Consider the following 12,733-nt stretch of genomic DNA (forward strand, 5'->3'; position numbering starts at 1 on the left):
TCGGTAACGAACGCACAGGGCAAAAATATAATGAAAAAGTACTTACATTTTTCAATTACACCCTTCGCCCACTACATGACTCGGCGCGAGCGCGCCCGTCATCGGCACCGAGACATAATTCAAGGGTTCATAATTAAGTAATGAAATGAAACAGTGTACTTACAGTTTCATTTTCAAGTCAAACAAACCATAGTAGAAAACACATATAAACAAAGCATACGACGATGAAGAACGGGCAGAGAGCGATGACGAACACGTCCTTCACACCCGCGGCCGAAAGCAAAAGTGATTTGTTTACCTCCCAGTCGCGCGGCGCGCGACGATCGGACAAGCAGTTAACTACCGTTCTCCCCTTGTTCGAAGCTTACGACCGTTCCAGCTGCCGCTAGCTACTTCCTATTGTTAAAGGACCGAGGGATTTGTAATTACGTATCGGAACAAACTGAACCAGGCTGAGGAAGCATTTTGGATGAGTGCCGAATTCCTTGTCTGTAGCTGTCTACATAACCCAATAACCTTGTATTTATTCTGAGCCCACACAGGTACTGGGGTCAGAAGTCTAGTAGAACTTTCCCTCCCACATGAGCCTCATAATTTCCAGAAGGATAAATGTACAGGAATTTGGAAATAGGCAATTGTCAGATTAACAGACATTAAGAAGGCTTTCTTCCTGAGGGACTGATGGACAGAAGCTACTGTTTCCATCTGGAATGGGGTTAGTACTGGCTGTGCAGACTGAGGCTCATTACTGATCTCCATCCCAAAGAGCTTTAGGGATTACAAATAGGCTACTGCAACAGCTTAAAAGGATTTCCTGTTACTTCGTGCATAGCTCCCTTGACCAAAATTGACTCGTCTCTGTCTACGGTTAAGAACTTTAGGGAATTACTGCTGAACAACTTGTGTGGGACTAGAAGTTTCAGTTGGGAGCATATATAAATTGAGAAGACCTGTGTTAAACACATTTCAAGTTTGTACATTGTATAGACACATACATTAGGATTTCTATTCACATAAGGACAAGTTAATGTTCCTGTACCTTTCCAACCTCAACAAGTTGGTCATCAGAAAGTATGTCCTATACATCTGAGAAAATCCATACTGTTTTGCTCTTTATACTGAATATTAAAATGCCACACATTTCCAAAATGTGAATTGCATTTATTACCTCTTTGTTGAGGACCTATTACATTCCTTCATTACCACAAATATAACAGATAATCTTATTTACATTTTCTACTTTGTGAAACACTGACTTAAGTCAAATTATTTTAACAAAAATGCAAAGGATATATGTACTAAACAGAAGTATTCAGAACTTTAAGGAACTACTAGTCAAGATTGTGTGCTGTATAACACTAAATAGTACTAACCTGTTACTGTGCCATTCACTTAAATATTCATAAACTTTCTCCTTTTTATTCTCAGCAACTTCAACTATCTTCTTTGGGTACTCTGTATTTGGAATACTCTTCTTCTTCTTTGGCCTTCGTTTCTTGTTACTGCTTTTAGATGATGACATGGTGCTGCTGATCACAGAAGTAAAATGTTCTATCTCTTAAAACATGAGATCTTTCCAAACATATGTGACCTCTCTGAAGGTGTTTCTCTGAAAATAAAGCAGTAAAATGCAAGTTTATTAATTTACTTTGACAGTCTAAAATTATCTGAGAATACATCTTACAGGTTAAGGCAGGGTCACACACTTACATTCTCTGGTATTTATTATTTTTTTTCAACAAACTTTGCACCAATTTGTTCAAATAATAATACAAAACTAAAGTCATGTATAGTCAGGTGACATCACCTGAACAAAAGTGCCATCTAATACTGAGAAAATGTTGGTTACTATAGCAAAATCCACCGCACTTTGCAGCTAAGCATCACCCACTGCCTATGTCATGACCAATCCTTGAAGCTGATTGGTTGGCTATGTTGAAAAGTTGGTTAAACTGTGGGTTTTTTAATCTTCTTTAATTTAGCAATGGTTGTCTTTACCAGGCTAATATAAATTCTGCTGATTAATAGGAAAAAGTAATTTTGTCCCAAAATAAAATCATAATATACACATCTCCCTAATAATGGTAAAAATATAGGAAAATATGAATAAAAGTCAGAGTGTTCCACAATGTTGTTTTTCATAAATGAGATTCACCTGACCACAGAGGTGACACAGGGAATGTCTGCGTTCAAATCGGTACACTTGAATTACAGGAAAATGTTATTGTTATAATACAATTAAGTTTGTTCATACTTACCTGGCAGATATATATATAGCTGTATTCTCCGAAGTCCGACAGAATTTCAAATTCGCGGCACACGCAGTTGGGTGGCCAGTGTGGTACCCATTCCCGCCGCTGGGGAGGCGGATATCAGGAACTATTCCCATTTTCTATCATATTTTATCATGCCACTGTACTCCTGAGGGGAGGTGGGTGGGCACTTAATTATATATATCTGCCAGGTAAGTATGAACAAACTTAATTGTATTATAACATAACATTTTGTTCATGAAACTTACCTGACAGATATATATATGCTGAATCCCACCTTCGGATGGTGGGAAGAGACAGAATAGGATTTTTGGGAAACTAAATTAAGTTGATGATATACATCTTGGTTCCTCACCTGTTAGCATAGCCGACTTCGTGATTACTGTCACTAAAGTCTGCTTCTGCGTTACTAGAGTTGCCAGCGAGGTAGAGACCTGTAATGCTGGTGCGCTCTAGATGATCTGTCAACAGGGGCGTGACCACAATGTGACTAGACCATATGACCATACTTCTGAGGGCAACGAAGCTAAAACCACCACCTGACCTAAACCTATTAAAGTTAGTTCCATAACTTCTAGGCTAAAGAAAAGGAACGCGCCTCAAGCGACCAAACCCTTCAAAGTTAAAAGCACACCTATCCCTTTTCTATAGGATAGGATTCGTGTTGCTTGCTGCCCCCAATAAATATATCTACTGATATGTATGGTCCTAGCGACTTACAGATCTCAAATGTCGTCTTCACATCCGTCGGGAGTGTGAAGCGAAACACAGAGTAGCTTCGCTAAAGCGTGGCACTCAGGATGTTTACTGAGTGTCATGCTCTGTTGAAATGCTTCCGAGGCCCGCGCCATCACCTCTTGAGCATTCATATTAAGAAAAAATCTCAAATCTTTATGCAAACATAATGAATGAGACTTCTTAAAAGAACTCCTTGACTATAATGCCAGGGTGTTCTTGGACATGAACCAGTCTGGTCTTTTACGGAACACCGCAGATTGTCCGTTGACCTCGACTTACTATAGTTTTTATTCAAGATAAAACTTGAGATAAAACTTGAGAGACCCGACAGGGCACAGGACTCTCTAATGCCTTTGCCAATAATTTGTGCCATACCCTTGGTCTCCAAACCTTCGGGTCAAGGGTTAGACAGGTTTTCGTTCTTATCGAGAACGGAAGGCTTAGAGGACAGACCGCATTAATGTCCTTTAAAGCTAAAACCTCTGATGATAGCTAAAAGCTCACTAACCCTCTTTGTCCGTGGTAGAGCGGTTAGAATGTTAGCTCTATTTATGGTCACGTGTAATTAGTTAAACGCAGAAAGGATGGTTTCGAAATGCTTTTAGGCATCAGAAACTCAGACTACGTCTAAGTTCCATGCCGGAACCTGCGATCCAGAGAATTTCAGATCTCCCCAACCTCAAAGATCGTGAAGCTTTTGTTGTTGACAGAACCGAATCTCTGAGCCTAGAGGCCGTCAACAACATATTTGCATATTCTACAATAGTTAGGACTTCTATCTTATCTCGTACTTCATACGGAAAGATAGAACCATAAAGAAATTCACAGAGGTCGAGTTGGAGGAACAGTCATTTCCCTTCACTATCCAGAAACGGCCCGCTCCCGATTGAACACTGAAAATAGGCAGCACTGCTTTGCCTTGGCCAAGAGACTGCCATTAATCTAGAAGATCTTATCGCTTCTCGATAGTCTGAACGCCTTCAGACTCAGAGAGGAGAGATATTAGATACTTCACTAAGTGACGAAGTTAGATTACACCGATTCTCTCGGGAAGGGTCTTTGGACAATTCTCTGAATTACCTGACCTCTGTGAATCCAACCTCTTGGAGGCCAACATGTGGCGACTAAAGCTAATCCTCTAGGATCATGAATAAGGGAACAACTTAAGAGGAAGCTCCTTCGTCTTCAAAAATTACGAAAAACTTAACGAAAGGACGCCCTCAGTCTCTCCTCACTTTCGAAATACTTCTAAGTGAGGATTACTCAGACGACAGTAGTTGTTGCCTTCGATCGAGAAGACCCCACGGACGTGCACTAGTTAAACGAACCTCTTGAGGACCGTTACGTTCCGTGCCCAAGCCCATAACCAATTCTCTGTTCTTGAGCTATGAAAGAGCTGAGAAATTATCCGAGATGATTTGGGCCACTCGATCCAAACTCACCTTCGAGGAACTGGAGAGCCGACCAATTTGGCTTCCAATTCTTTCAGACAATGTGCCAGAACATCTGTTCCTCTGTTCGGATGTCTGGCACCCTCTCGCTATCACCCGAGGTGATCCTCAAGCCGTTGAAGAGAAAATTAGAATTATTACAAGATCTTTGATGTTATTCCAATTTCTTCGTGAGGAAAATTGTAGAGGTCTGAATTGCTGTTTATTCAGGGAAAACAGCTTCTCCAGCGAGGAAATGGTCCCAGCAAACTCATCCATTCCCTCACTCAGTCCTGCTTCCTTCCCTAAATAAGGCTGCACTTTGCATAAGCAGAAGAGCATTATTATAGTGCTATGCCGCGGTTAGATTCGTACAGAGATCTGTTACGTGCGGTAAACCCGCACCGAACAAGTATAAGAGATATCTTGTTGAAATTTTCTAAGTAAACGGAAGGCATGTTCATTCATGATTACTAGAAAATTTCCTCAACCCGAGGCTAAAATCCATGATTGTAGGGCAGAGAGACGCAACCAAACGCGCATGACACCGAGCTAGCCGGTACTGCGTAGATCACATCACAGTAACAGCAGCCTGGTTCATCGTCTCGCACTATCTGCCTGAGTTGCCAGCTACTCCTTTTACGAAGGGATAGGTATGAAATTATCGAGCAAAAGGAAACTCTCAAGCAGGCATATTTAAACGAAACAAAAATTCGCTAAATACAGAATCTGAGTGGTGTTGTCGTAACAATGCCTGAATAGTTATTCTTACTCCGAAAACTCTTGGAAGGTTGAAGGGAGTGTCAAATAAATACATTAAGAACAACAGTTCTTTCGGCTTCTATCCGCAGAGGTAATACTATATGCGTATATGACTTGACCCATGCGTTAGCAAAATGACGCAAAGATAAACTACGTAAGTATTGTAGTAATTTGAACATCGAATTCTCTTATACTACATCTTTCCTCGACGAGGAAGAGAGAAAGAAAGGAAAACGACTGTCCACGTTCTAATGAATGAGGACTTTTTAAAAGAACTCCTTGACTCTTTGCCAAGAAAAAAAGGGAGTAATATTCGAATAGAGATCATCAAGAGAGAACCGAGGATCGAAAAGGACCGTTCAATGTTCTTATGATATTGGACATCAGACTTCCTGGATCTAGTCTACAAGTCTTTTTCTTACTCCCCGGATGAGCCTCTGAAAATGAATGAGAGCTCTTCGAAATTTGTTAATGAGTTTATCCGCTTAAACGATAAAAACGTTAAAATCTATGTCAATGAGAAACTACCCCATTTATGAGGGGTCCCCCACTTAAATGACAAAACGTTTAGTATCTTGACAATGGGGAAAACGTCCCCTATTAGCACTTTGCTAATAGGGGAAAACCCTTTAACATGACCGAAAGTCACCCAGGAATCCGAGTATATAATCTTCCCGATTCTCAGAGAAATCGATGAAGAGGAAAAGAGGATCGAAGAAAAAAATTCGGGTATGTCTCTCCGCTAACTCCGATCCTTTTTAAAAATTTCTGTAAAGGACATGTCCTGTGGAGAGTCCTGAAAAAAACCTCCTCTTGACGAGCGTTTATAAAGCGTCAAGCGTCCTAAGAAACGTCCTGAACAGCAAATAAAACGCCTTCTACAAGTCTTTTCTCTCGCAAAGCGTCCTGCCGAGCTTCCACCGAAGCGTCCTGGCGAATGTGCACAAAAGCGTCCTCAAAAGCGGCCTGGCAAGCGTCCTGCTGAGCGTCCTCAAAAGCGTCCTGCCGAGCGTCCTCAAAAGCGTCCCTGCTGAGCGTCCTCAAAAAACGTCCTGCTTAGCTACGAGCGTGTCTGAGCAGAGAACACCAAGTCTTCTGAACGACGTTTCAGAGAGGAACTCGTTGAGCGCCTTGATGCATGCAAGGCCCGCCAAGAGGCGTCCTGGCGAGCGACCTTGCCAACATCTCAATGTTATGACGAACTGCGTTTTGCGTATGACGTTGAATATTTTTAAGGACGTCCTCATGCGAGTCTCCATGGAGAGCCGCACGCAGCTCCTGAAGAGTGTGAACACTAAGGAAGACGTATGGCTTTCGTCTTCCGCAAGGTGCTTGCCGAAGCGTCCTGGACTCTACTTATAGGACGTCGAGCACTCCCCCAAAAGCTTCCTCACGTCTAGATTGCCCTTCTTATGCCGACCAGAGACATAAGTTGTTTGACTGTGCAAAGCAGCTTGCCGGCCGTCAAACTTATCAGCTTGCTTTTCGAAGTAAAGCGAACGTTACATAACGTATACGGAGCGCCATGAGGAGAGGAGACGAATTTACTGAGTTGCTCCTCCAAAAGGTGGAATCAAGAATGTCCTTGATTACCAAATTCTTTTGGAATGCTAGCGAGGTTGAAACAGCTCTAACTTCATGAGCGTTCACGGCTCGCAGGAGGCTCAAATCACTCTTCTGGCAAGATGAATGAACCTCCAATTAATAATGTACAAGTGATATATACATGAGCGTTCCATATACATGAGCGTCATATACATGAGGCGGTTCACTCGCAGGAGGCTCAAATCACTCTTCTGGAAAGATGAATGAGCCTCCTTAATAATGTATAAATGATATACACTGAGCGTTCACTCGCAGGAGGCTCAAATCACTCTTCTGGAAAGATGAAGAGCCTCCTTAATAAGTATAAGATATATACATAGTTCAACTCGCAGAGCTCAAACACTCTTCGGCAAGATAGAGCCCTCCTTAAATGTCCCTTAGAAAAAGAGCCAGTGCATTCTTCTAAAAGGGTAAATGTGGTCTCTTTACTCCTCATCCTCTCGTGACGAGAGAGAGGGACGTGAAGCGTCCTCTTCTCTAAAGCTTCTTTATTTAGGGGGTGCGAGTCCTTCCGAGAGCCCCAACCCCTGTGTGGGGAGGATGCCTCGGAGGCCGAGAAACAACCCTTGAAGCTTCGTGCACGTGCTCGATCTTCGGCAGCCTGGGAAGCGACAACAGGACCTGCGAAAGGAAGCCAGATCAGCATGAAAAACCCGTAACCCTCCTTCGGCTTTTGACATGGCCCTATCCTGGTTTCTGGGAGTCCGACAGAGGTCTAGGCCTAGAGGCTAGTGGGGCCGATCTGACGTTCCCTCCTAACGAGAGAGAGGACGTGAAGCGTCCTCTTCTCTAAAGCTTCTTAGAGGGCGCGAGTCCTTCCGAGAGCTCCAACCCTTGCGCGGGGAGGACGCCTCGGAGGACGAGAAGCAATCCTTCAAGATTCGTGCGCGTGCACGATCTTTAGCAGCCTGGGAAGCGTCAACAGGTTCTGCCGAAGGGACGCCAGATCGGTGGGGAGCCCCCGTAACCCTCTTGCGGCTTTCGACATGCCCTCTCCCTGAGTCCTGGGAGTCCGACAGAGGTCCAGGCCTAGAGGCATTATGGGGACGATCTGACGCCCCCTCCACAACACAAGGGGCACTACACTTCACAACACTGATTGGAGAGCGAGCACTTTAGTCTAAGATTACTTGATGTAATCCTCTAGCAGACACTTCTTCTAGGCCCGTAAGCCATACCACAGGGTTAGGCAAAATAAAATCTACAGGAGGTTAGAAGGTTCATTATTTCTAACTTCTGTTTACTGTGGAGGAAAACTCCTGAATTCTAACACGCTCTAAAATGCGTACATGAATCCTACTTCTTCCGTAATCAGTCACACATTACACTAATTACATTGAACTTATGGAAAGAAAACAAGTAAACGCCATATACACTAAGCGAGTAGTCTACCGAAAGTTCCGGTAGCTTCACCATCCCCCATGCAGACAACAAAATCTGAAACTAGGCTAACTAGCCTCAGACATCAAATGCAATGAAAATTTACGATAGCGTATGCCTAGCCACAAATCCAAGTCAATAATCGTTAAGAATAATTAGGATACTTAAGCGGCTAATGAAGTTTCAAAATCCTAGGCGGAGGTCTGTAAACAGTTGTTTACCGACCGGCGACAGAAAAAATATGAATAGAAAATGGGAATAGTTCTGATATCCGCCTCCCAGCGGCGGGAATGGGTACCACCACCTGGCCGCCCACTGCGTGTGCCGCGAATTTTGAAATTCTGTCGGACTTCGGAGAATACAAAGCTATATATATATCTCGTCAGGTAAGTTTCATGCAACAAAATGATAATTACAATCTAATATTGTCAAGCGTGTTCGCCATTTTAAATCTAAATGCAGAGACTGTCATAGAGCCGTGCAGTATTTCATACTGATTTTTGGAAATTTTACTACATTTTAATAATCATAAATGGATTTTGCAGAAATTCATAGAATTCAGTGGTATGACCAGCAGCGACTCCACTCTACAAAACCAGAGAATGCTTATGTTTACCTTAAAGTTACAGTACATTATCTCTTTTCAAAATAATAGGATCCTAAAATATTATGTAGACCTATAATGCTCAATATCTTTGTCGGTTTATGCAGTTTAGGACATTTGGATTATAGGCCTACGTTATATTCAACTGTTTTATTGTGCGTCTTCTTGTGGTTATTCTTGATTCTGTTGCTGTTATGGTTCTTGTAATGTCTTCAAACAATTTTTAAATGGTGACCTAACTTTGCAGAATTACATATCTGCATACTATTGTTAATTGAAATTTGGTCATTTGTTTTAATTAAAAGTAATCAAGATCTTATGAATATAGTCTACGCTAGAATATTCTCCCACCACCCAAGTCAAACGAATCATAGGCTACTTGCAAACTGGCTTGGGTCATCTCATAATTTATGTATTTTTCAGCTATCATTTATTTGTTCTTATTTTATCATGTATCTTATGATGGCCTCCTACCATAGCCTTCATTTTCATAGAAATGCTAGAGCAGCCTTACTTTTAATAACTTAGCGCTTTTGTAAATATATTTTCTATATAATCTATTGCGAGAACAGTTTGATAATTGTGTATAAGAGCCCTATGATCGGTCTACGTGTACCATCGGCTACATGCCCACACATTTTGCTCTTATTCACTTTGGTATAAGTGGCATTACAGTTCCTATGGCCATCAGCGCATGTGTATATGTATGTATGTACGTGCTTATACTGGCAGTCCCCGGTTAACGGTGGGGGTTCTGTTCCCGGCCGAGAGCACCACTAACCAAAAATTGCTGATAATTATGGTAATAAATGGCATTTACAACATCATAAGCACCAATAAACTGCTTATTGGCATCATTAACCATTTACAGCGCCGACAAACTGCTTACTGGCACCAAAAAGCTAGGACTGCTTGTACATGTACATTCCACTGTATGCTTATACATTATATCTAATAGAGCTGAAGCAACTTTATTTACTAAAAGCTACCCTATTTTTAACAGATACAGGTAGATACCTAAGTATTTGCGATTAGAAAACTAATTGCAATAAGATATTGATGTGACGACCTATGGCCTAAGCGTATTTAGTACACGCCTGAGGATTACTGTACGTATAAAACAAACACAAGACTATAAATATCATACAGACAATGACCCCAAAGAAAAACTGTTACTTTTTCCTTATGACTTTATTACTGGCCACCATAAATTAATAATGTGACTTTTTTCATAGCCAAAATTGTGACCTTCCTTCTGACTTTTTTCCTGTAACTTTATTATTGGCCATGAGTCAGACAGTGCTGTCGGTTCTACCCCTGCAGCAAGTGTTAAAATGGTGGGGATCCACAACAAGTCCATAGTAAATGCACACCTCTGTTGGTAACTTGTTCACATCCATGAGGACACAAGCAAAATACCATTGGTCTACATTCACTCTCAATAGCTACCATAAAAAATAAAAGTTCCGGCTCACAACACGAGAGGGAGGGACCTTCCCCTCCTCACTTTCACACAACCTAGGCTAAATTTTTAACCCCTTGTCACTATGTGAAGCCTACTGACATAGTGGCCATGCATTATTTTCCCATCATGCCTGAGGAAATCCTACACAGGCCTAGTAGGCTACTGTTTGTATTCCAACAGGCTGTTTGTATTCCCACATGGTAGCTTGGCCAATGCAGAATCAGGGGAATTCGTTTCTTGTGATAGGAATTCCTTTCTTCATATAATGTGGTTCGGATCCCACAATAAGCTGTAGGTCCCATTGATAGGTGACCAGTTGGTTTCTAGCCACGTAAAAATATCAAATCCTTCGGGCCAGCCCTAGGAGAGTTGTTAATCAGCTCAGTGGTCTGGTTAAACTAAGATATACTTAACTTTTTCCCACATGCTAGAATAGAATAGAATAGAATATATAGGATTTAGGCCAGAAGCCAAAGCACTGGGACCTATGATGTCATTCAGTGTTGAAATGGAAATGCCAGTAAAATAAAGTCTGAAAGGTGTAACAGGAGGAAAACCTCACAGTAGCACTAAGAATATATTGTCAGATGAGGGTGGAAAGGAAGACAGAAGAAAGATGATAGGTGTAATGGTGGAAATCTTTTGTTGAAATTAATGGCAATATCCTTCATAATTGGTAGAATCTCTTAGCCTATCACCTCTGTAATCTTTACTAAGCCTGCCCTTCTTCTTATTTCATCATTTTCCAATCTCTCAAGCAGCGATATTCCCATAATCCACCTCAGCATTCTCATCTCCGTTCTCTCAAGCTTTACCTCCTCTTTTCTTCTTGGAGCCTGTGTTTCTGTTACATACATTAACATTGGTCAATCACTGTGCTTTAGGCTTGATTGGCATTTTCTTATCGCATAATACTCCAGCTACCTGTCTCCACTTTGCCCACACAGCTTTTATCCTACTGTCAACTTCAGCCTCACATCCTCCCTCTTGGCTTAGTAAAGCAGATCCTAAGTAGGTACCTATTTAAACTTTTCTGCCTGTTTGATAATCGAGCCTCTTCTTTCTTGCATCAATTTGTGTCTATCTTCTCTACCACTCACCGAAACCTCTGTTTTAGCTATTCACATTCACCTTTAAGCCACCCCTCTCTAAATACTACTCCGGCGACTCTCCAACCCTTCTCCGTAGGCCTTCCTCATTTTTGGCAGTAATCAGCTGATCGTCGGCGTACAACAATTACAACTCAAACAGTTCCTCACTCTCGATCTCTTCACTGACCGATACATCAACGACCAGCACAAAAAAAAATGGGCTTAACGCTGAACTCTGGTTTGGGCCTAAGACACCACCACCTTCAAAGTTTTCTGTCGCCCCGACGACAAGTACCTAGGTAGTACTACCCGTTTCCAGCTACGAATAGGCACAGGATATTAGCTTATGCCTATGAGGTATGAATGGAAGACTCCGAATTTAAGTCTGGACTAGGGTGAAGTACCGAATGGCCACCTGGCCTCTACCATAGCACGACCACCTTCCCAATACCTCTAATCAGAAATTAACCTAGCTGTTGCCTTAATTTGGTTAGGTATACAGATCTGCCCTGAAATTACCTAAGTCTGGACAATTGGCATATGAAAAAAAAACTCGGACGGAATCCTATTAAGAAAAACTAAGTAGCCTAGTAGGTAGTAGTACTAGTAGCTACTAGGTACGTCCTATGCCTACCTAAGCCTTCGACGTGAACTCATCATTACTGTGCCTTAGATACACTAAGCCTACATTAGCTAAGTCTGTCAAAGTACAGAATACATTACTACGAAAAATACACCAATTTTACCACGAAGAGAGAGGAACTCACAATCTAAGGCGTTGAAAAAACTGCTAGTCAAATATAACGTGAAGTCAAACTCAAAAGCGTCCACAACCACAAGAAATAGTAGTAGTAGTTGAAATTTACCTTGCGTCTTGCGAGTATAGTTTCAGAGTTAAGGCTTTATAATGGCACCTCAATTGCGATTGAGATTTTTCCGTGTTTCCATATTTCCTTCTTTTACTGAATTTTGCCTATTTCTCCAGATTTAGTCCATGGTTGCTTTATATCTATGAATTCGCAAATTTTAATGTTTGCTTCTATTCAAAGCTCATTCCCTGGTGATAATCCTTAAGATATTTTTTGTTAACGTATAATTCACAATTCTACTCTCATTATAATCTCATGCTCTGTCCGACTTCCAAATGAAAATTATGTTAAAACTTTATTCAATATTTATTACTAAAAATTAACGTGTTGCTACTCTACGAATTGATTTTTTATAATAACAGAATACTGTTTTACTTTCTATTATTGATTTTAACAATCATTCGCTCATAACTGTTATTGTAACTGAAGTAACTGCCTGTCCTTAGCATTTTAGCTCTCTTCAGCCTAATTTTATTCTTATCCCACATTGATATAGTATTATATATTATCTAGGGT

At 41.4% G+C, this 12,733-nt stretch overlaps 1 protein-coding gene across 1 annotated transcript in view; it reads right to left on the reverse strand.

Annotated features, from left to right (window-relative positions):
* LOC135227075 (uncharacterized protein C7orf50-like) overlaps window positions 1-12,261 on the reverse strand; it is a 47,237-nt gene extending 34,976 nt beyond the window's left edge. Inside the window, exons 1-2 of the mRNA XM_064266906.1 lie at window positions 12,116-12,261; window positions 1,374-1,609 (exon numbers count right to left, since the gene is read on the reverse strand). Coding sequence (XP_064122976.1) covers window positions 1,374-1,522 — 149 coding nt within the window. The 5' untranslated portion in view covers window positions 1,523-1,609; window positions 12,116-12,261. The remainder of the gene's footprint in view (window positions 1-1,373; window positions 1,610-12,115) is intronic.
* Between the last annotated feature and the right edge of the window lie 472 nt (window positions 12,262-12,733).

This window comes from Macrobrachium nipponense, chromosome 15 (genome assembly GCF_015104395.2).
Source record: "Macrobrachium nipponense isolate FS-2020 chromosome 15, ASM1510439v2, whole genome shotgun sequence".
NCBI lineage: Eukaryota > Metazoa > Arthropoda > Malacostraca > Decapoda > Palaemonidae > Macrobrachium > Macrobrachium nipponense.